A 24,506-nucleotide genomic window follows, 5' to 3' on the forward strand; every position below is an offset into this window, starting at 1 on the left:
GACGTTGAAATCTCGCGGGACAAAGACGCCCGCAGCCTTAAGAGCGAGGCGCGGCGAATCGGCGCAGTTCCTCTCCACGGGCTGCGGAAGCTAAATGCTTGATGGGAAACGACTCGCTGGTATCTCGAGCTGAGCGCTCATTGGTGGTTTTTACCACGTGCTGCTGATGAAACTCTCCAATTGGCTCGGCAAAAGTTTGTTGTTGTTTTGTGTCAGTTTTACGTCGCCCCTTCCGTTCACATTTTTCATCACCGTTCCACAATGTTTATCATGAAATTAATATCTATATATTTTATACTATACTTGCACTGCTTACCGTTTTCATACTTTATATATCTTAGCATATTCATACACACTGTTCGTAGTCACAGGCTGCTCATACCCGGCGCCGTGGGAGGGCCAGGGAGGGCCAGGGAGGGCCAGGGAGGGCCAGGCCCTCCCATTTGATATTCCTGCCCTCCCCAAATAAACACGTTTTTTATTATTTAAAACTTTAAAAAAAAAAATATATATATATATTTTTTTAAATTATAAATAAACGGGTGAACTGTTATGCTACGATGTATGTGATGTCAGATAGTAACTAAAAAAAATCGCAGGCTACGTCAAATAAATTAATGTGTCTGTTGTGATTTGTGATTCGTCCACATTTAGACCAATCACAGCGTCACACTCTGCCGCCTATTCTGGATTTGTTTATTGTGCATTCTGTAGACTCCCATTTCTGTTTGAATTACAAAATGGACATCAGAAATTGGCTTAAAAGGTCTAAGGATTTATTAAAACGAAATAGCGATGAAAGAACTGCAGTCGATGGTACTGCTGGCGACCCTGCACCTGCCGTTGCAGCAGCACGCCTTAATGTCACAAGCTTGACTTCGGCAAACCCCGGGGCTGAGTTAGCGAGCCCAAGCCTTGACTCATCAAGGCGGCCGCCACCAACGCTGTCCTCCGAGCAGAGATGGGGTCGTTACTAAAAAAAAGTAATATATTACATATTACTTTTTTAAAAAAGTAATATATTACACTACTTCGTTACTCTCTGCATAAAGTAACTCGTTACTTTACTCGTTACTTTACTCGCAGGGCCGGCCCGCCCCTCCCTACAGGCAGATCACGCAGACTGCGGCGCACCTACAGTGTAAACGCGCCACAGTTTTGCCTCTGCGAGACTCCACTTGCACCCCCAATTACTATTGCATTAAGGAAGACATAACACGTGTCTTTCTTTTTATATGCTCTAAAATAGGCTACCAGCTACACAACAAGCTAACAGTCTGTGAAACGTCAAGACACTAATGAATGAAACCAGTTCAAGACGCATTATCCTAATTACTTTTTAGTATTCGCCAGTGCTTGAATTGGAATGAAAAAGGTGCCAGTACTCTAAAATAGCAAACTTTTTCAAGTCAATTTTATATATGCAGCCCACAAACAAGAATTTGGCTACTATAATGCTGGTGGGTTTGTCTCTTCTACTGTATATTTTAGAAAGGTTCACTGTACTTAACATTTTTTATGATAGGCAGTGGATATGGCTAAAGCTCAGTAAGGTCAATATTAACTGAAAATATAGCAATCAAAGTCTAGATCTTCTGCTGAAGACACATGAAGCAGAGACCTTTCAGGTGAGAGCCCCTCTGGTGGTGTTCAACATTAATGACAAGGAAACAAAGCTCTGGTCAGAAGCATTTTTTATAAAAAGCTTTAACAAAATTAAGTATTTCTGTACATTTTGAATGCAATCTAACTTTCCAACTCAGAAAACGAAAAACGAAAAAGTGCCAAAAGTCTTCTCACATGGCTGAGCTGCTTTGCAATATACTTCACCACTGAAGAATACAAATATGTATAAAGTAAACTATGATGCAATCTAACTTTCCAACTCAGAAAATGATAAAGAGCATGAACAAAAGAACATGTAAAAACAAATGCAAAATTTGCACAATCTAAAATGAGAAACTGTAACTGCAAGTAACAAAGTCTGAGCCATGGTAAAGAGTTACATTGACACCAAGCTGATCAGATAACTCCCTGGTTGGTCTGAAGTCCTTCTATCTCCAGGATCTGTACAAATCGGCACATTATGCCAAAAGTCTTCTCACTGGGTGAGCTGCTTTGCAATATACTTCACATTGTTAGAAAAGGCTCCAGAAGGCCTTGGGGACATCAGTATCAGGGGCTGGAGCTGGACAGGCTCTTTCATCAGCACTTCTCCTTCCCTTTGCCAGCCAGGACCTCACATACTGTTCCGGATTGAACAGTCCTAGTGATGGTCCATTACATTTAATGAAAACCAGGCTGGACAGTCGGCTGACAGAGAGAGCATTCCTTTTTGCAGTAAGGATATCGTTCATGCAGCTGAATGCCCGCTCACACTCACTAGTGGAGACAGCGATGGTCGGACTGCTTTCAGTAGAGGCTCCATGGCAGCAGGTGTACGGGATGCCCTGGTTTCCTTGTATTCGCGAAAGCCCTGAACAGTCTCTCTTCTGTCCACTTTCAGCACTTCGCACAAACGTAGCACCTCTACGTCCCCATACTGTACGTCTAACTCCTCTTCAGGCCAACTTCCAGGATGGATAACTTTCATGTCCTGGATTAGCTGATTGTCCCGGGCCTCCCGGCCATGTAATGGGATTTCTCTTGTGCTGACATGAGAGGAGGTTGTGGAGTCATTCTGTGTCTCAGATTCTCTACCATACTGCGGAAAAACTGACCTGCATGAATCTGTACAAGCCTGCCATTCTCACGCAGGGCAACACCCTTGAAGGACTTCTCAGCTAGAGCTGTATGATGTAGTCATGTGTGGGCCAGGCATGGTGACCATGGATTCAAAACTCGTATTTCTCGAGTTAAGAGAAATTACTGCTGTAGGCAGTGTCTCTCTCTTTTTTGGAGTTGCCGAGAGAGGTCGCTGAGCTCTGTGAGCGCATCGTACATCAGTCCCAGATTGCTGACAAACGTTGCAGATGTGAGCACATCATCCAGGCCCTTGTACTTTGCTCTGTCTCTGGAATCCCTGCTCGTGTCGTTTGCAGCATTTGTGAAGTGATCATGAAGCACTCGGTAGTTTTCCCAGACTGCTCTGACGCTCCTTTCACTTGAAGCCACCCAGCGGATGGACAAAACACGCCCTATCACCAGGAGACGCTGTCCGACTGCTTGCGCACACTGCGCTAACTGCCTCTGATTTTTGGGGAGGCATGGAACAAGGAATAGAGTTTGTCAAAAAAGATCTGGAAATGATTGAGCCCTGAGACCTCCTTGACCACATCCCCAACTGCCAGCTCTAGACGATGATTGGAGCAGTGCCACAAAACAGGCTTGGGAATTTACTACACAACTGGGTAGCAACGCCTGTTCTCTCTTCCCTAGCATGACTGAAGCCCCATCACATGCAAAATAAACGAAACACTGACCTAAAAAGTCCTCGTTAAAATCTCTTCCAAGACACTCCATTAACGCCTTTGTGATGTCATCAGCCGTTGTTCCATCCAACTCGATCAGCTCCCAAAAAAACGTTTCGGGCTCAGCATCAGCTAATGCTGAGCGTAGACACACAACAAGCACCGTTTTACCACTAATAGTGGTAGATTCATCGACCAAACACAGTTTTCTTTGGTTTTCTGTAATGTCTTTTGCCATTTTTTTCTTCAGCTCATGAGCTATGTGGTCGATGATTTCGCCACAGGTTTTATTGGAGTGCAAAACCCTGCCCACGTTCAGCCCATTCAGTTTCTGTACATTCAAATCAATTGGCATGTCTGTGAATGGCCGGCTATGTTTGCCAATTTATATGCCGTTCGAAAAACTCTGATAGTGGTGTCTAATTCAGATTTATGCATAGACTGCACTTGATGTTGAATAGTTTCACGTGAAGCAGATGTAAGGATGTCAGCAGCTTTTACATGGGCTTGTGATTCTTTATGTTCTTTGATTTTTTCTTCTCAGGCTAGCTTGTTTTGCCCTTGTCAACACCGAAATGAGACACTGCACACTCACCCCATTCAGTTGACAGTTTCAGTCCTTGTCCAGTGTGTATTCCCAAAGATTTGACATCTTGACATATCCGACATCCTAGCTTCTTATCTTTAAGAAGGAGCCATGCATTGGTCTTGCAAAAATATTGCACCTGGTCCGTTGTCCAGCAGTCAGGTGCATCGCTTTGCCCGGTGTTGGTGGTGGCAGTTGCGCCAGCCAGCTAACGTTAGAGGCTCTGGAGGAGGCGGCGGAGCTAGTGCTAATGCTAATGCACTAGAACTTGGAGCAGGAGGATCAACCAAAGAAAGCTTCCCATCAGACACAATTTCCAACACAGGCACAGCATTCTCTGTATTTGAAATTTCTTCCGCGCGACAACCGCTGTCTTTTTGCACTTTTATTAATCCACGCTAACATTTTAGAAATGCTAATTTGTGACGTGACTTGCTTTCCTTCTCTCGGGGGCGTGCCTGCTCTGTTCTATCACTCTACATAGCCACCCACTGGGTGGGAGTTGCACTGCATAAACACAACACACGTGCATCTAGGTATTAAATTGTAAAGCATTAAAACATGGTTTTACTAACAGTTTTCAGTATGTTGTTACTACTTCGGCATTATTATTATTATTATTATTGAAACGTGTATTACTATTAAATCACGGTCAATAGGTTAATTTTGACTTAGTCGTTTCCACCACAGTATTTACATGGAGAAGATAAGCCCCGCCCCTCTCCAGCACGTTCTGTTTGAATGACAGGAGTAAACAGCTGACAGCCGCTGTGAAACTCCAGCGGTTAGAGCGATGAGAATGTCCGTTCGGCACCCTCATGACGCATCTACTGAGTACGGGCGGCTGTATATATATATATGGATGTATAATAAGAACGGCGGGAGAGTGTTGAGTACTGGCACGGTGCATGAGTACCGGAGTACCGCCAGCATGCCGGTACTGAGCAAGAGAAGTGCCGGTACTCCATGGGTCAGAACCAGAAGTGCCGGTACTGCGTACCGGTGAGTACCGGCCCAATTCCAGCACTGAGTATTCCATAACTTAGTAACAGAGATGGTCAAACTAAAGTGGTAGAGACATGGCAGAATTCCTACAATAAAGCGGGACATTGAACTGTTCACCCGTGAGAGGGCGATCAACAAAAGAGAGCGAGCGGCCCCGTTGAGGGAGTTTACAGATGAAAAGACTCAGCCATGTTTATGCAGCACTGCACGTGGAGATGTGGTCTCGCAAGTCGCGCAGATTACGTAGGCCTACATGTATATAAACCGATATAAACCTGCGGCGGAAACCCCTCTTGTCTGTCAGTGAGTGTGATTATTTTATAAAAGTAACGAAGTAACGCGTGTCGGGGCAATGTTAGTAACTGTAGTGTGATTACTGAATTATAAAAGTAACGCGTTACACTACTCCGTTACCGACATAAGTAATATTATTACAGTAACGCGTTACTTTATAACGCGTTACACCCAACTCTGCTCCGAGGCACAGCTCCTTGTGCTCCTACCATCACCACCTGCGTTGCCACACCCTGTACCACACCTGCCAGCATCCTCCTGCTCCGTGCTCCGTATGGTTATTTTCATTTATGTTGTTTTTTTTCTGCACAGTGTAGAGTCTTGTTGTGATGAGAGGAATGGAGGTATTTAATAAAAACCTTGCTCGCTGGAGAATAGCTAAAGAAGTCCTGTCACAAGTTAATCGGAGAGGATCACAGCTGGCCACGGATCTCGATGCTGCATTCGGGCTGTGAGTAAACAACTTGTGTCTTATTTTAGGCTGCTCTGGAGGTATGGACAGCTATCAAAGCTACTAAACATCACATTAACAACGATGTACAAATGAAAGTCGGAGACAAATCACATATTTGAAATGATTTATTCACGTTTGCAATGTTTTGAACAGACATCCCCCAGTCACCTCATTGTCCATTTTGTAGTCCTCGCTGTAGCTACGCGTCCGGATATCGGCATCCCCAACCACAACCTCACACACTGGTACTGAATGTGCATCAAAGTGTTCCCCATGGAGCCAAATATCCCAAAAGATAAATGTAAACAACAAAAGAAGCGATCGAAATGTGTATTTCCTTCTGTTATTCGACAATGGCTCCTCAAAGTACACGCCCCATTCCTACCGTTAACGTAACGTAACGAGTTCCCCGGTGTAACCAGTTAAACGGTAACACCGGAGCCTGAGAAACTCCACCGGCGGTCATACGAAGGCTTAAGATGCCCTCACGAATGGCCCGATGTTGCTACGATCAGAGCCGAATTTGAACATTTCCTTTATCGTGTGTCCATCGGGTTGTTTATTGCACAACAAAATGAGTAAATATATTATGTAAATACCCAATTTGTGTTCTGTGAAACTGAAAGGATATCATATATTATTTTGAAGGCGAGTTGACAGGAAGTTGTTGTTGCTAGTGGAAACAACAACATGACGGAGAAAACGTAATATCTTCTACATATAAAGACGGAGAAAGTAAAGAACAAAGTCTGAAGATATCAGTACAGTATCATAGTACTGTAACATAATTGTTTGTGTTACTTTCGTTGCAGTTGTATGTCTTAAATGTAATGTAAATGTTGCCTTTGTGTGTGGTTCGGGGCCATCTTCGTGCGAAATTCACAATTCAATATTCGTGTGTCCATCGGGTGTACATTTCGGGACAGTGTGACAGGGGCTTAACAGGATGCTTGTAGCTGACCGGGTGTTGTGCTTCGGGGGTGTGCGGAGTTGCAGTAATTGTGTGAGGTAGAAGGGGGTGAAAACCACCCTTGAATTATGGGATTGGAGACAAAAAGCTTTAGGAATCCAGACTATAACATATAATAAGTACCCTGTATCAAGATTGATTAAAACAAGTGAAATTTGACCTTTTTAGAGAGATTTAGAAAAAGAAAACCCACCTACAGTATGGGGTCATTTGGGTGTATTTGCCATATCTCTGGAACCCATTGGTCGATGTTGGTGATTGACACCTCTTTTGAACCGTTAGAGCCAATAGAATCGAGAGGAAGTTCCTAAATCCATCTAAACATTACCATTGGTGAATGAGAGTGATGCGCAGCCAGCATGTCCAAAACCGGAAGCTCTCATACACAGTGATGATACTTATATCATTGGAATCTGTGGAATCTCAGCTTATGATATGTTTGTGCAGATTCGATGAAGTATAACATATTTCTACCGTGAGTTAAGTGCGTTAGCACTCTTTCGCTTAGTGCTAATTCATACGCTTGGTGTTAGAGTTGTGTTTTGTTTCGGTAGAAATGGTTCATATCGTCAGTTAGCTGAGTGTCTTCCCGTTAAGTGGGTATGACACATTAATAGGTTGTCAAATGTTAAGAAGCCCTGAGACACAGTTTTGTGAAAATGTTGCTTAACAGGTTAATGTTTAAACAGATCTAATAAATGTTAACTGTTTAAATATATATCCTGAAATGTTCCTGTTATTTAGGGGTGATAGAAGCGAAGGAATTGTTTTAGTTTTTTTTAATTAAGGTTATTTTTTTGCCCCTAGTGGCTAAAACTGCATATCACACTGAGACTCTTCTGGAAACTATTTCTATATTTAACGAATCTTTTTTTTTTTTTAACCAGATCTAATAGCTGTTAAAGGTGGGGTAGGTAATTTTGGAGAAACCAGCTAGAATGCGCTAGAATTTGAAAATACACAGCCGGAAAAAATCTGCCACTTCCTTACAGAGCCCCTCCTCCAACACACACGAACGCGCACATGACCAATGAGGGCACAAGATAAGTTTGTGCACAGATGGAATGCTGACAGGCAGGTAGGCCATCCAGTTATTTTTGCCGGGCCGGCTCAGATGATTGGTCGTGCTTTTTACAGCGCCACGGCTTCCACAGATGACATTTTGTAATGGATGTAAAGACTGAATCTAACTAGATGTTGTTCTTCTCTAGAGGGCAATACTGCACAATCACTGTGAGTTTAAGTCTCTACTGGATTTATGTGTATGCGTAATGGATCAGGGTTTTTTTTTTAACTGTAATGGCTTGAAATCGCCTACAGTATGTTCTGGGTGACCTTTTAAATGTAACCAGATCTTTATTTTGCTACCCTTTTCCTGTTTTTTAGGAGTGCTAGAAGCGAAGGAATTTTAAAATGAAGGTAATTGTTTTGCCCCTAGAGGCTAGACTCTAGCCTAAAAAAAACTATACTATTACTACTACTACTACTACTACTATTACTATACTATACTAACGATACTCTAGCCCAGGGTTGGCCAACCAGTCAGAGGTTAAGAGCCACATTTTTTCTATGTTACTGCAAAGAGCCACATCAAACACACTGATACCGCTTGTTTCAGTTTTTTGTTTTCTGGAGACAAGATTTCAACCACGTCACTGATGCATTTTTGTGGCATTGGCAGGGCCGCCTTAATGCACGGGCTGACCTGGGCTGAAGCCCAGGGGCCTACGGAGATCAGGGGCCTATCATGAGCCAATTTTTTTTTTTTTTCGGATGTTTTTAATTTTTTTTTAAATAAACAAAGTCTTGGCTTTCAGAATATTAAACTTTTATTTCCAAAATCACACGATAAATACATTTTTGAAGCTTGTAAAGGGAAGAAGACACTCTGCTGTTCTGCTGTTCCCCTCCCTCCGCTGAAATTATGAATGTAAGGCGTATAGTAATCTTAGATAACACGGCAGGGTCCGTGACAGTTTGTTTTCATCTGGTTTCAAATAAACAAAGTCTTGGCTTTCAGAATATTAAACTTGTTTCGGCAAATTCAGATGATAAATACAACTTTGAAGCTTCGGCATAATACTAACAGCAGGCATGACAACAGCCGGTGTTTCTCGTGAGTGTTTTCCCCGGGAAACAAACACAATACACACAAACGCAAAAATACACAAACACACACACACACACACACTTGTGAGCTTCCCCCAGACCAGTAATCCAAACGAAAATATCTTCCCTCCGTAGTATTTTGATAATTTGCTCCGCTAATCAATCAGATCGATGGATTCCAGAGATTTTTCTCAAAAATGATGACTCCGAAACAGTCAGTGGGCACCACCTAACAGCCAATCAGAATGAGAATATGTTTCACATGTGATTTATTGAAATTGCGAGTGATTGAGTGACAGATGAAGGTTGTTTAGGAGAAAAAGTTTGAGAAGAAAAAGTTTGAGAGTGGCACTCGGAAAAGGAAATTGTTGAGGGAAAAGTAGTTTTGAGACAAGCAGCTATTACAAAAAATGCCGAAACTTACAGGTTGTTTTAAACCTGTAGGCCAGGATGAGGAGGAAGGACAGATGAGTTCTGTACCGAGCGGCAGCGGTGCCGGCCGCGGGGCCTCGGAGCCAAGTAGGCCGTCTGCTTCTGATAGCGATGGAGTAGCGGGAGAGGAAAAACAGACAGGAGGGATGATGGAGGAGATGGAGAGGACGACGAGGACTTGCTACGTGGAGGGGAGCCAACGGCAACCGGACAGATACGTGTGGGAGGCCCGATACGTCACTCATCTGGAGGAGAGGACCAGGCGCGCGTGGCAGAGTGGAGAAGTGCGATCACAGAGCCTGCCGAGGCTATAAAGGACTTTGATTTGTTGTTTAAATAGGGGACCTACAAAACCAAAAAAAAAAAAAAAGCCCCAGGGCCTGATGGCAGGTTAAGGCGGGCTTGGGCATTGGGATATATATTTTTTTAAATCCTCTGGAGCAGAGAGAGGAGCTGTGGATTATTGTTATTGATTAATGCATCAGTGTTTCTTAGGGTCAAAAACACTAAACTCACAACTTGAAATGAAAGCGTTTAGTTTATTTAATAAAAGAGCTCATGTTCAATGTGAAAAGTGACAGTAGTTATAGATTATTTGCAATTTGGTGCTATATAATATATTTAAAAAAAAAAAATTATATATATTTTTTAAACACCTTGAATTTCAGGGGGGGGCGCGGGGCTCCGTTGGCGGGGTGCAGCGCCCCTCCAAGACAATGGTAGGGGAAACACTGGATAATGTTTAATCAACGATAGGTTTTCCCCCCCTCAAAGGTGATTGGTTCACTGCATCGCAGGTATTATTGTGATTGGCTCTTGGGCCACATCCAAATTAGACGCGCTGGCATCCTCTCATACTGACACCTGACACCACACATACACACGTAGGGAGAGCCGGGACGAAAGTAACACGGGACGAAAGTAACGGAGCGATTTTATCCGAGCCCAAACAACTTTGACCGGCCAAATTAGGTCAGAATTATCAGCATTCGATACTTAACAGACCTACTAAATATCAGGTTTAACTCTGAGGAGTAGTGTTGTCACGATACCAACATTTTGGTTTCGATACCAAGTCAAGAATTGCGATTCCGATTCTTTTTCGATACTTTTCTTAAAAAAAGGGAAACAGTCTTAAATGTAATTATTGTGCTTTATTTCACACCAGAACCATAACACAAACTTTTAAACAATGAGAACAATAAATAAAATAAATGACAAGAATTCGTATTAAATAAAATTAATACATGTCTTACAGACAGGCCGAGGCGCAGCGGCAGTTGCACTCCCACTTGCAGCCATGCTTCTCGTTTTCTCACATGCTCTGGCAGCTAGCACATGCACGAGAGAGGGGAGGGACTTAGAACGTGCTTGAGAAGGGAGGGGCTGCAGGCACGGCTGCAGTGCAGGGAGTGGAAGCAGAGCGCTGAACCCACACGGCTCTTATTAAACAGCGCTTTCTCACCGGAGTACTTTTCTCCGTCATTCTTAAAGTACCGTTACTAATGAAACTGAGGAATCGTACCGTTTTTAACGGCAGGGTATTGCGGTACCTTTCAAGTATTGGTACACCGTGCAACACTAGTCAGGAGTCAGTGTCTCTCCCCCAAACTCACACATATAAAATTCGATATGAACTGAAGAGCCGCATGAAACTAGGCAAAGAGCCGCATGCGGCTCGAGAGCCGCGGGTTGGCCACCCCTAGCCGCTTAAGTCTCTACTGGATTTATTTGTATGCGTAATGGATCAGGTTTTTTTTTTAACTGTAATGGCTTGAAATCGCCTACAGTATGTTCTGGGTGACCTTTTAAATTTAACCAGATCTTTATTTAGCTACCCTTTTCCTGTTTTTTAGGAGTGCTAGAAGCGAAGGAATTTTAAAATGAAGGTAATTGTTTTGCCCCTAGAGGCTAGACTCTAGCCTAAAAAAAACTATACTATTACTACTACTACTACTACTACTATTACTACTACTATACTATACTAACGATACTCTAGCCGCTTAAGTCTCTACTGGATTTATTTGTATGCGTAATGGATCAGGGTTTTTTTTAACTGTAATGGCTTGAAATCGCCTACAGTATGTTCTGGGTGACCTTTTAAATTTAACCAGATCTTTATTTAGCTACCCTTTTCCTGTTTTTTAGGAGTGCTAGAAGCGAAGGAATTTTAAAATGAAGGTAATTGTTTTGCCCCTAGAGGCTAGACTCTAGCCTAAAAAAAAACTATACTATTACTACTACTATTACTACTACTACTATACTATACTAATGATACTCTAGCCGCTTAAGTATCTTCTGGAACCTTTGTTGATGTTTAATAAATTGATCTAATAAATGTTAACTGTTTAAATATATATCCTGACTGAATGTTATTATATGTTATTGCTCACTCATTTTGAGCTTTAGTCTGTTCTGGAAATGTTTTTATGTCTTACTAAAATCTGTTGTTGTTTATCATATTTTCTAAAGTTTGACTGTCAAGGCTGCCTTCTTGGTAGTCGTCGGGGACATCTGGGACGATACAAGAAAGGAAATTAATGAATCTTCTCCACCGTGGTGTTTTCAAGGCGGCTATCTCCTGAACACAACGTTCTTTCACTTGTTGGAGTTCACGGATTCTCTCAAGCAAAGTCATTATCTCTGAATCCTTCTCAACAAAAATGCGTTCCTTCTGTTGTTCCAGTTCGTGATTTCTCTCATGCAAAGTGACTATCTCTGCATCCTTCTCCTCAACAAAGCGTTCCTTCTGTTCTTCCAGTTCGTGGTTTCTCTCATGCAAAGTGACTATCTCTGCATCCTTCTCCTCAACAAAGCGTTCCTTCTGTTCTTCCAGTTTGTGGTTTCTCTCATGCAAAGTGACTATCTCTGCATCCTTCTCCTCAACAAAGCGTTCCTTCTGTTCTTCCAGTTTGTGGTTTCTCTCATGCAAAGTGACTATCTCTGCATCCTTCTCCTCAACAAAACGTTCCTTCTGTTGTTCCAGTTCGTGATTTCTCTCATGCAAAGTGACTATCTCTGAATCCTTCTCCTCAACAAAGCGTTCCTTCTGTTCTTCCAGTTCGTGGTTTCTCTCATGCAAAACTACTATCTCTGCATTTTTCACCTCAACACAACGCAACTTCTCTTGTTTGAGTTCCTGGTTTGTCTTTTGCAAGGCAGCCATCTCTGCATCCTTCTCCTCAACACAGGGTTCTTCCAGTTGTTTGAGATCCTCTGCTTTGTCATTCTGATGCATCTTGAGGAGCTTTTCATATTTCATGTTCAGTTCCTCATAGTTTCCGCGCAAAACTTTCTGCTCAATTTTCAGGGCATTCATTTTAACATTGTGCCTCACTTCTGGTTCCACCTTCACCTCATTTTCCTTCTTGTCCACCTTCGCCTCCTTCTCCACACAATGCTCCTTCTCTTGTTTCAGTGTTTGGTTTTCCTTCAGCAAAGCAGCTATCTCTGCATCCTTCTCCTCAACATAACGTTCCTTTTGTAAATGGAGTTCCTGGTTTCTCTCACACAAAGCAGCTATCTCTACAGATTTCTCCTCAACATAACGTTCCTTTTGTAAATGGAGTTCCTGGTTTCTCTCACACAAAGCAGCCATCTCTACAGTTTTCTCCTCAACATAACGTTCCTTTTGTAAATGGAGTTCCTGGTTTCTCTCCCGCAAAGCAGCAATCTCTACAGATTTCTCCTCAAGACAACGCTCCTTCTGTTGTTGGAGTTCCTGGTTTCTCTCACGCAAAGAAGCCATCTCTACAGCGTTCTCTTCAACATAACGTTCCTTTTGTAAATGGAGTTCCTGGTTTCTCTCACGCAAAGAAGCTATCTCTACAGCGTTCTCTTCAACACAGGGTTCTTTCAGTTGTTTGAGTCCCGCGTTTGCCTTTCTCAAGGCAGCCATCTCTGCTTCGACCTTCTTGTGTGACCTCTGGAGCATTCCGTATTTCATGTTCAGGTCCTCATTGTTGACGCGCAAGACGTTGTGCTCAATTTCCTGGACTTTCACGTTCACATTTTGCCCAGATAGCTCAGCTGCATTCTCTGTATATGCTTTCAGCATCGCTTCCTTCTTCTTAGCGCCTTCAATCTCAAGCTTATTCCTTAAAGTCCTTTCCTGCTCCAGCAACAACTTGATTTCCTGATTTTCTTTTTGCAGAATCTCGAGCTTGACTTCCATCTCATCTCTATTGTTCATCTCCATCTCTACTGCGGTGATGAAATGACCTGTTGTTAAGCAAACTGAATATAATTGTTCAACTGAATTAAAGCCACAAAAATGGAGTTCACTTAGATTATCTCGTTAAAATAGACGTGCAAGTCTACCTAATGTTAGCTTGCTACAAAACCTATTTCTGCAATGATCTGACACTAGCTGGAACAGTTCCTTCTGCCTTCTGACTGATGCTCTGACGCTCTGATGAATTCACCGTCACAGCTGAGACCTGCAAACTTCTAAAGCATCAAGGCCAAGATGATGTCATCAATCTGAAGGTTCCATTTGCTGATGTCAGCGAATGCATCAGCTGACAGGAAGTAAGAATGGACCCATGCTGTTGCCTAGCAACGCAATTCTGTTTAATACATAATATTAAGAAATGTAAACGATCAAAATGCTTTATTAAGTATAATGTATGTTTGTGAAAGAGACAACCAAAGGAAACTGGTGTCATGATTCTGTTCACGTCTCCTCTCTCTGTCCTTCACTTACGTGCTTTCGTTTTTTAACCTCCTCCCATTTACTTCACGGTGGGAGACAGGAGATAATAAGGGGAGAAAGGAAGCGAGCTCATTGAAAACCAACAAGATGCAGCCGTACAGTCAGCCTGGACAGTTTAGTGATTCACTGCCATCCCCTAAAAGCTGTTAAACTTGTCACTTTGTGTTTCACAAATGTAGGGCTTTGTCGCTAATGAGTTGTGGAATGATCAATCCCAGCATTAGAACTTTTACACAAAGTGAGCAATTGATTTGTTATGAATCTAATTAAAAACAGCTTCATCGTACAATTATATAACAAACAATCTGGTAATGTTAAAACCCTTTTAGTACAAGAGGGATCTTACAATAAAGAAAATATGCAAACACTGGTTTAGAGGGAAAGTGTATACAAATGCAATGTTGACCCCTTGTCCCACACTGCAGGACAGTGTCATAGACTGGACTGAATACATGTCGGTCATCTGGCTCTTCCAATTCACCTTATCCAATAAACGTCATAAATCCAAGAAAGCGAACCCATTTTAGGCTTGAGTAATTATAGACAATTATAAGCAAATAGCTGTATGGAACAGTGTTGAGCTGATAGTACAGTTATATTTAAAATGTAAGTAGGTCGTTATTAAAAAGAATAATGATAAATGAAATAATAAGTAGGGGAAAAGACTACATGGCAGATCCAGATAGAGCTAATTATTGTTCTTGAGATCCTTAGTCCAGCGGAGGTCTTATGGAATGAACAGAGCTCTGTGCCCATTTCTAGAGAAACTGCGTAGGCTACACCACGAAAGAAGGCATCTGGATCTGTGGGTGGAGATTACGGGTGTTATCCTACATGATGTCATGGTCCCTGCTGCTCACAGACCTAGAGGCCACCCGCAATACCAATTCAGGCCATGGCATAAATTGTAGGTCCTTTCCTCATTACCTTTCCGTTTACTTATGCACCACTGCCATGCTCACCTTTGCACTGGCTCCACATTTTGATCTGAACTACAAACCTGTTAAGTTCCGTGACTGTGAATCTTGCGCGCTGTTGAGGTGACAGCATCTTTCAACAGAGAGCCAAATTAACGCTGTGATGACACACATAGTCTCACAACATTAAAACATGCGAGGCACACGCAGTGGTAGCTAGTAATGAGGCTTCGTAATGTGCACTCCAGTTTTAGGAACAGGTGTTAATTGTGGTATGGAGACGGTTTCTGGTTATGACAGTGAGTGATGGCAACCAACATGTGAAGGAGAAACACGGAATGTACTCGCTGAAGAACTGTAGAAGGGTTTTTGGAATTCAGTTCTTGAAAGCATGTGGATGCAGGTTTGCTTTCTTGATAAGGCTTCTGTGTTTTGCTCAAATGTCAAAGATGATTCCAAGATATTCACACCATCCAACTCCTTGTCTGGACTGCATCCTGAAATCAACCACCAACCACCTCTGAGTGAAATTGAAATCCAGCATTGTATTGTTGCACCATTTAACGTTAAAATCATAGAGAAGAACCGTGTTCCTGCTCAGAGCCTGAGAGAAGCGCTGTGTAGTCAGCACATTTAATGAGTTGGCAGTTTGGATGGATGCTTTCACAGTCACCATCGAGCATGAACAGGAGGAGGGATAGGAAAACACCCTTGTAGTGAGCTTGTGTTGGTTTTCAGGGTGTTTGAGTGACCAGTTTGTTGGCGAGGATGACAGGCTACATGGTGTTGAATCCAAAATAAATATTAACAAATGGAAGCCTGGCAAAGTTCCGCTCTCCTTCAGGTCCCTGTGAATCTAGCAGGACAATTTTAGCATCATGTTCTGTGTATATTTGTACTCATTTTCAATGTTGGTAAAAATATGTTGTTTGTTTCTTTAAAAGCAGCGATGTTTTGACTTGAATACAAGGACACATTCTGGATTACGCCAAAGGGGCCTACCCTTCATGGGTGATTTGCAGAGGTTGAATCTAAGAACTTGTTTAATGAAATGCTGTATATGGATTTAAAAAATGTAAGTCAGGCTCCATTTTAGTATTTCCGATGTGTCCATTTTATCGTTATTTTATTATTGTTCATAAAGACTAGCTCTCCATCAATATAGGAAAATGTGTCTGCATAAGATTAGGATGCATATAACTATAAAGTATTTTAATTAAAGCTTTGAAGATATCTGAAACCAAAGGGAAATCCCTTTAAAGCTGTTCACTTCTGAGGGAAGAAAGTAGAGTGTAGATGTCAAAGCGAGTCAATAAATACAGTGAGTTATCTGGGCTCCACACAAAGGGAAGGATCATCAACAGGGATTCAAGCTGTGAGTACAAGCCTTCAACAAACCTGACATCCAGCTCCCACTGGGTAACAGGCAGGGGTGACTGCACCACCACTTGTGTGCATCACCCGGGGTCACCTGCCAAAGACAGCCTCACTCCTCTGCCTCCCAAATCTGCTCCATTGTGGCCCAACACACTCCACAGCCATGTGCACAGCCTGGTCTATCGGAGTCACCAGAATTTGCATGTGAGGCGCATCCACTGTCGGCTAGCATTACGGCTGATATCCCTTCTCATTGATTCCGACGTCTTCTCACATTTACATGTATTCATTAGGCAGACGCCCGGCTACCATGCCTCCTGTGCGAGTTGTCTTAGCTCGAGCTTTCTTGGAGTAATGTTCTGACTATCTGCAACAAGGAGTAAACAACAGCATACTGGTGTCCTTCCTCATCCACAGGAATATGCTGACTGTTAAAGGAGATGTATTTATCAGAGAGAGAAAGAAGGAAGAGAGACACAGGTTAACCTGTTACGCTATTGGCTTCCGGTCATGCACAACAAATAACACAAATTGGTAACACATTTACCTGAATGTTAACAGTAGAGACACTACACACTGATATACACCTGAACATCAGCAGGAGAGGACTCTTTAAAGTAGAGACACTACACACTGATATACACCTGAACATCAGCAGGAGAGGACTCTTTAAAGTAGAGACACTACACACTGATATACACCTGAACATCAGCAGGAGAGGACTCTTTAAAGTAGAGACACTACATTACTGATATACACCTGAACATCAGCAGGAGAGGACTCTTTAAAGTAGAGACACTACATACTGATATACACCTGAACATCAGCAGGAGAGGACTCTTTAAAGTAGAGACACTACATACTGATATACACCTGAACATCAGCAGGAGAGGACTCTTTAAAGTAGAGACACTACACACTGATATACACCTGAACATCAGCAGGAGAGGACTCTTTAAAGTAGAGACACTACATACTGATATACACCTGAACATCAGCAGGAGAGGACTCTTTAAAGTAGAGACACTACATACTGATATACACCTGAACATCAGCAGGAGAGGACTCTTTAAAGTAGAGACACTACATACTGATATACACCTGAACATCAGCAGGAGAGGACTCTTTAAAGTAGAGACACTACATACTGATATACACCTGAACATCAGCAGGAGAGGACTCTTTAAAGTAGAGACACTACACTACTGATATACACCTGAACATCAGCAGGAGAGGACTCTTTAAAGTAGAGACACTACATACTGATATACACCTGAACATCAGCAGGAGAGGACTCTTTAAAGTAGAGACACTACACACTGATATACACCTGAACATCAGCAGGAGAGGACTCTTTAAAGTAGAGACACTACATACTGATATACACCTGAACATCAGCAGGAGAGGACTCTTTAAAGTAGAGACACTACATACTGATATACACCTGAACATCAGCAGGAGAGGACTCTTTAAAGTAGAGACACTACACACTGATATACACCTGAACATCAGCAGGAGAGGACTCTTTAAAGTAGAGACACTACATACTGATATACACCTGAACATCAGCAGGAGAGGACTCTTTAAAGTAGAGACACTACATACTGATATACACCTGAACATCAGCAGGAGAGGACTCTTTAAAGTAGAGACACTACATACTGATATACACCTGAACATCAGCAGGAGAGGACTCTTTAAAGTAGAGACACTACACACTGATATACACCTGAACATCAGCAGGAGAGGACTCTTTAAAGTAGAGACACTACACTACTGATATACACCTGAACATCAGATCAGCAGGAGAGGACTCTTAAAGTAGAGACACTACATACTGATATACACCTGAACATCAGCAGGAGAGGACTCTTTAAAGTAGAGACACTACATACTGATATACACCTGAACATCAGCAGGAGAGGACTCTTTAAAGTAGAGACACTACACACTGATATACACCTGAACATCAGCAGGAGAGGACTCTTTAAAGTAGAGACACTACATCACTGATATACACCTGAACATCAGCAGGAGAGGACTCTTTAAAGTAGAGACACTACACACTGATATACACCTGAACATCAGCAGGAGAGGACTCTTTAAAGTAGAGACACTACATACTGATATACACCTGAACATCAGCAGGAGAGGACTCTTTAAAGTAGAGACACTACATACTGATATACACCTGAACATCAGCAGGAGAGGTGACACGATGGGCTCGTAAGAACTCAGATGCTCGATTCTGTTGCTTTGTAATATTCTTTATTTCCAAGAATACAAAGCTTTCCAATCAACTTCTAGGATCTACTAGGACTCTCCAAGAATCTCTAGGTTCTACTAGGTAGTGCAAGAACAGGTCTATGGACTACAGGCATGGACATGACGAAAAGACAAGACGAACCAACACCAGACAAAGGGAGAGGCGGACCAAATATACACTTTAGGTAATGGGACACAGGTGGACACAATTAGGGGCGGGAACAACCATCAGCCTAGCAGGTGCCACACGGACAGGAAGTGCCGACACCTGGAGAGAGAGAGAGCAGAGCAATTAACATCAACAGACAGATAGACAAAACACTAAACCCTTACAAGAGGACTCTTTAAAGTAGAGACACTATATACTGATATACACCTGAACATCAACAGGAGAGAACTCTTTAAAGTAGAGACACTACAGGTTAGCTAGCCGTTATGGCAAACCATTAGAAATGATGCCGTATTTATTTATCATACCTAACTGTCATTACAAATATCATTGATGAAAACAAATGTACACGAGTAAGAACAAGTTTGTCATCTTAGAACAATATTAAAAATATATTCCTCCTTTCATGACATGGATATAGATACGCTTTAATATCTTGCCACTTTGATTAATGCAACTCCTTACATTAGGTATCATTCATAATTCTTGCTCCCCTCTGCAGCTGGTCAAAAATGATTGGGGTAATTAAGTGAAGAAGAAGAAGAAGAAGAAGAAGAAGCTTACATTTATGATACTATTTAATGAGAGTAGTAAATCAGTCAGATGTAAACCGAACACCATAGGAGGGAAAGAAGATGTTACAATTATTGAGAATATATATTTTTAATTTGATAAATTACCGGTCGTCCTTCATATGCGAGTTTGACAGCATATTGATTTATGTTTATGGATTATGATTGTTTTCTACCCTAGATATCCAGCGCAGCTACACTGGAGGAACGACATGCATCAATCCACAGAAATTCCAGCTTGTTGCAGACTGCCGGTTGCTTGCAGTACCCTGATGGTGTGGATGGCAAAAACGCAATCATAAAGGATTTCATGCAGTGGTACATCATTTACCGTTTTGCCAGACGAAGGTAATGTTTCTGCACCGTTTAACCTAAGTTCAATATATTTTAATTGTTATCGAGTCAAACACATCACCATTTAGATGTTCAAGCAAGGTTATCATTTATATTAGCACCATTCAGACACAAAGCAATTCCAAGTGCTTTCAGAAAATACAAAAATTGCATTTAAAACATCATTAAAATTATTAAAAGCAGTTTAACGTGTATTGAAGCTCGGAACAAACATTTAAAGATAAGAAAAGCCTAAATCAAGCGTTCTATGACCAATTGTGATACCAAGGCGATTGAGGGTTTACAAGGGTAGAGTTGCAGCTATCGATTCACTGGACAATCCTGCATTTGGAGATCATTTTATTATCAGTTTAGTTACTTTCACAGAAGTTATTCTGACTTTATTTAATATATGTTATTGGTCTTGGTCAAACATTTAAATATGAAACAGAAATATGTAAAGATTATTGATTGATTTACTTTACTGCATGTAAAACCCAGAGGTCATTAAGAAATGAAGTAGATCTAAAATTGGTTCTAATACTTTTTTCAGATATTGTTACTAACCTGGCGATAGGTGATCGTAGATTGATGGGTCTTTGTGTCTAATGTTTCCTAGATTCAAAGACGGACTTGAAGCCTTGGATGTGATTCATGCTTTGGAGCAGCATGGAAGTGTTTTCAGAGCTTTTATGTGCTGTGTGGTAGAGCTGACTTCTGCCACATTGGAGGAAGTCTTTGAGGTTCAGCACAGCAGCGAAAAAGGAAGCTCGAGACGACATGAGGAAACCAGGGTGCTGGGATTTTGGAGAGACTATCTCCTTGAAAAAGAAGGTTTATTTGAGTTCCAACATTGTTCACATCTTAAAATAATTAGCTATTAATGGCAGTTCTATCAATCTTGATATTTAAAAAAAACAAAAAACCGTAATACTACTTTTTCTTCTCAGAAAAACGAACAGGACTCCTCCTCAGTGACATCCTGATGTTCTCAACAGGATTAAACACCCTGCCACCATCTGGAATCCAGCCGAGACCTCAATTGTTTTTTCACCGGACATCTCGCTTTCCAATCGGCAGAACCTGCTCAAACACAATAGAAATACCAATGTCAAGCACCTACGAACAGTTTGAAAGCAACATGGACTTTGGAATCCAAAATTCGCCTGGTTTTGGACTTTATTGAAAGCTGGGCTTACAATTTACAAATTAGCCATGTTCTTCATAGTTATATAGTTCGCAACACAAGACTCCCAGGTCAAGGGTTGCATTAGACCACTCGTTCTTTGAAGGTTCTCAAAGTGTTCCTGGAAGTGGTCGTCTCCACATGGACTGTTGGTCGAGTCCAGAACAAACTGGCCCAAGTCGTCTTGTGGGACTGGGAACCCACAGTCAGTTCCACCGTACCTGGATGTGCAATATGTTCAACAGTTATTATTCACATGTACAAAATTGTTCTTGAAATCTTGTTTTGTTGAACTTCTTTGAAAATTAAAAAAGTTACTGTCACTTAAAGGGATAGTGGAAATGGAACCTCAAATAGTTTCGTTTTAACTTATATACAAGCATAATTACGTACCAAAACAATCACACCTGATTAAAAAAATATAATAATTGCCGTACGCATGTTAGAAGCACTTTATTGCAGCTTCCCCGAAGTTTTTTAGAAACGAAATGTTCGACTCAGCCAAACCGGAAGTGACGAAAACGTAGGAAGACGATACGATAACAAACCATGGCGTCTATGCAGAATGAACGTGGAAGGGCAAATATACCAGACAAAGAAGAAGGATTGTACGAGGTATCCAGTGATGATAGCGAGTCAGAAACATCCTCTCGGCTTTCCTACGAAAATGTCGTTTTAGGAACTGAATCTGAATCCGGTTCAGTAAGCGACGATGGTGACAATATTGAACCAGACGATGGACCATTACGTCCTTATTTGTTCGAGCCCGAGCCCGAGGTGATGGTTCACGGCATGGGCAATGGCGAGGATGACCAGGAGCCAGATGATGCACCCCTACGCACAAATAATCTTGACTGGTAGGTCCCTAAGCATAGCTCACGCATCTTAAGATCACCTGTAGCCTTTACAAATATTAATCATTGTTAACCAGTTAAGGCCGAAGGTCCCCCCAGTGGACATTTATGAAACTATTAATGTTTCATACCCTTTTAAAGGTAAGAAACTCCGCTAACTGACAATAAGAACAATTGTTAGCTAGAAAAAACACAAGGGTAATACCAAGCCTTTGAATTAGCATTGAGTGAAACAATGCTAACTAATGCTAACGCTTTTTTACACACAACACACGGTAGAAATGCCCTTATTACTATCTTAACTGCACAAACAAGATATACGATTTAAAGCTGAGACTCCACAGATTCCACACATGTAATGTCATCATCACTGTAAGACCTCGAATTCCTGGAGCTATCAGCCAGAAAAGAGAAAGTAAACAACATCCGGTTCCAAAAATATTACAATAATTACGTCTTACCTTTTTTGATTTGTGATCAAAAGTTGTGTTCAACGGAATAAAAACGCATCTCAAGGTTAATCCAATGTCGTTGTGTCACGTAGAATTTTTCTGTCGCACTACAGCCATACAAAACACATCTATTCACCATAATAAAGGTCGGCTATTCACATGCAAATGCTATTGAATGTCCGCCATTGTTTGTGCCCGTCTTCCTGAGCTCTCGTCATCACCCGAAGATTCCCGACGATTCCCGAAGTATTTCGTTTCATTGAGAGGGCGCAGTAAAATTGAAAATAAAATGAAACTAGGCGGATGAAATTAAAAAAAAATTGTTTAATATGCTTCTTTTTAATAAAAATACATAAGTTAAACCCAAAATTCGCGGATTTCCACTATCCCTTTAATGCCTGCATTTGAGGACGAAAAATAGCTCAGTCAATGCTTTAGGGACAAGGAAATGATTTGTTTAAATATTAGATATGACGTTATGTGTGCTTCTGTGACAATGAAGCTTATTCATTGCATTACATTTGTTGAAGATGTTTGTCTTTTACCCTTACGTGTGTGTGGGCTTTGATATCCAGCACTTTTTTTAAGGATAACAAAAAGATTATCACATGACATTTGCATGTAAAAAAAAGTCTATGACCAACACATTGTTACTTTACATATACATCTGTTTGTTTAAAGTTTCCAGGTGATGCAGACAGACCAGAGGATGCTGACCACGAGAGACAGACCTATTCCTAACATCAGTGAACTTCAGCATGGACTCAAAGGTACAAAGACTCCTTTCATACTGTACAAAGAATCGAGAAACGTTCTGGTTTAAATAGATAAAGTAACAACTATAATCAGCTTTCACATTTCAATGTATTTAAGGCAATTATTATTTTACATTGTGAGAATTGCTACCATTTGTCTCTACATATTGTCTGTAAAAGACGTGGTAAAAGTGGTTCTTGCAGTGAGACAACCGAGTAGTTGAATATTATTTAATAAGATATTTTAATGTTGATTAACTGCAGACTGTTCATTCATAATCTGATTATCTTTGTAGTACAAAGTGATGAATTAAAAAAACACATTAAAATTTAAAAAATATATTATTTCTACAGCCGCTAAATAAACAAACCTTTCATAAATAACACACTTGCTCTGCAATAATGTCATATGTTTCTTGTCATTTCTGTTAGGAAAGGACATACCTGAAGGACACAACTGCCTCACCGTTTTCTCAGAGGGGCAAGAAGAAAATGAATAGCTGATTTCCGATTAAAGACCAATACAGGACATTCACTAAGAAACTACACTTTTATTGTGAACACAAAGTCAAACAGGACCATCATTTGTTTGTGACAGCTGAGCCCAGTATGTGCTCACAGATGCAGTTAGGGGGTTTCTTCATCAGGCCCGGTCCTCCTCCATCAGGCCTGGTCCTCCTCCCAGAGAAAGACCTCTCCACCTCAGTCCTCTCCAGCCAAACCCACAGACAGGACATCCGTCATGCTGAGGTTTCTCCCAAAGTCTCTGGACGCTGTCTCAATTGATCCACACTGTGAATATGAGGGGGAAATGTGTGTCATAAATGCTTTAGACAATAAGAAATATGAAGTTAACTGTAAGGAATGGCTCATTATTTTTTAAATAGACAAAACTATTACTGTATTTCAATATCTCATGTCTGAAAGTTTAATTTAAAAGAAGAGGCCCAAAAAATAAAGATTGGTATATCAATAATTGTAGTTGATTTTGTCTTTTTAATTGTTTAAAGTAGATAGAACTGGTACTTAAGAGTTTGAATACAGTCTGGTTGCGGAGGAGGCACACAGGTAAGATCATATAGCTACCATCACATGTAACTAAGCTTGACTTGCCTCAAAACGATGCAGAGAAACTAGTCCATGCATTTGTTACTTCAAGGCTGGATTATTGTAACTCTTTATTATCAGGGTGTACCAAGAAGTCAGTCAAGTCGCTTCAGCTGATTCAAAATGCTGCAGCTCGTGTACTAACCAGAGTTAGGAAAAGGGACCACATTACTCCTGTTCTGGCTGCCTTACACTGGCTCCCTATAGAACACAGGATAGAATTTAAAATTCCCTGGATCTTGAGTCGTGGCTGTGGTCCTGGATCATAGGTCCTGGATGGATATCCTCGTGGATTCATCTTCCTATTATACACACATGCATTTCCAAACATTTGGACTACCTATGTTGCAAATGTATTATCTTTTCAATTTACACACGGCATCTATTGCACGTCTGTCCGTCCTGGGAGAGGGATCCCTCCTCTGTTGCTCTCCCTGAGGTTTCTCCCATGTTTCCCTTTAAACTGTGGGTTTTCTTCGGAAGTTTTTCCTTGTACGATGTGAGGGTCTAAGGACAGAGGGTGTCGTATTGTCATACTGATATTT

The 24,506-nt window shown here is 41.4% G+C and overlaps 1 protein-coding gene and 2 long non-coding RNA genes across 5 annotated transcripts; 1 reads left to right on the forward strand and 2 right to left on the reverse strand.

The window, feature by feature from the left end:
• Positions 1-10,938: 10,938 nt before the first annotated feature.
• LOC117550775 (trichohyalin-like) lies at positions 10,939-14,914 on the reverse strand. The gene has a single exon (XM_034223299.1). The coding sequence runs from the start codon at positions 13,456-13,458 to the stop codon at positions 11,698-11,700; it is 1,761 nt and encodes a 586-aa protein (XP_034079190.1). The 5' UTR covers positions 13,459-14,914; the 3' UTR covers positions 10,939-11,697.
• A 3,605-nt stretch (positions 14,915-18,519) lies between these two features.
• Positions 18,520-23,536, reverse strand: LOC117550807. 3 transcript variants are annotated; one of them, XR_004569707.1, is made up of 3 exons: positions 23,474-23,536; positions 20,807-21,014; positions 18,520-20,690 (listed from the first exon to the last, which is right to left on the reverse strand). It is a non-coding gene; the product is annotated as an uncharacterized LOC117550807 (long non-coding RNA). The 3 variants fall into 3 exon arrangements; XR_004569708.1 differs by lacking the exon at positions 23,474-23,536 and adding an exon at positions 22,109-22,168; XR_004569706.1 differs by lacking the exon at positions 23,474-23,536 and having other exon boundaries at positions 20,807-21,348.
• On the forward strand, positions 21,625-23,389 carry LOC117550806. Its single transcript, XR_004569705.1, has 3 exons — positions 21,625-21,650; positions 22,781-22,869; positions 23,287-23,389. It is a non-coding gene; the product is annotated as an uncharacterized LOC117550806 (long non-coding RNA).
• Positions 23,537-24,506: the final 970 nt, after the last annotated feature.

This window comes from Gymnodraco acuticeps, unplaced genomic scaffold (genome assembly GCF_902827175.1).
Source record: "Gymnodraco acuticeps unplaced genomic scaffold, fGymAcu1.1, whole genome shotgun sequence".
Lineage (NCBI taxonomy): Eukaryota > Metazoa > Chordata > Actinopteri > Perciformes > Bathydraconidae > Gymnodraco > Gymnodraco acuticeps.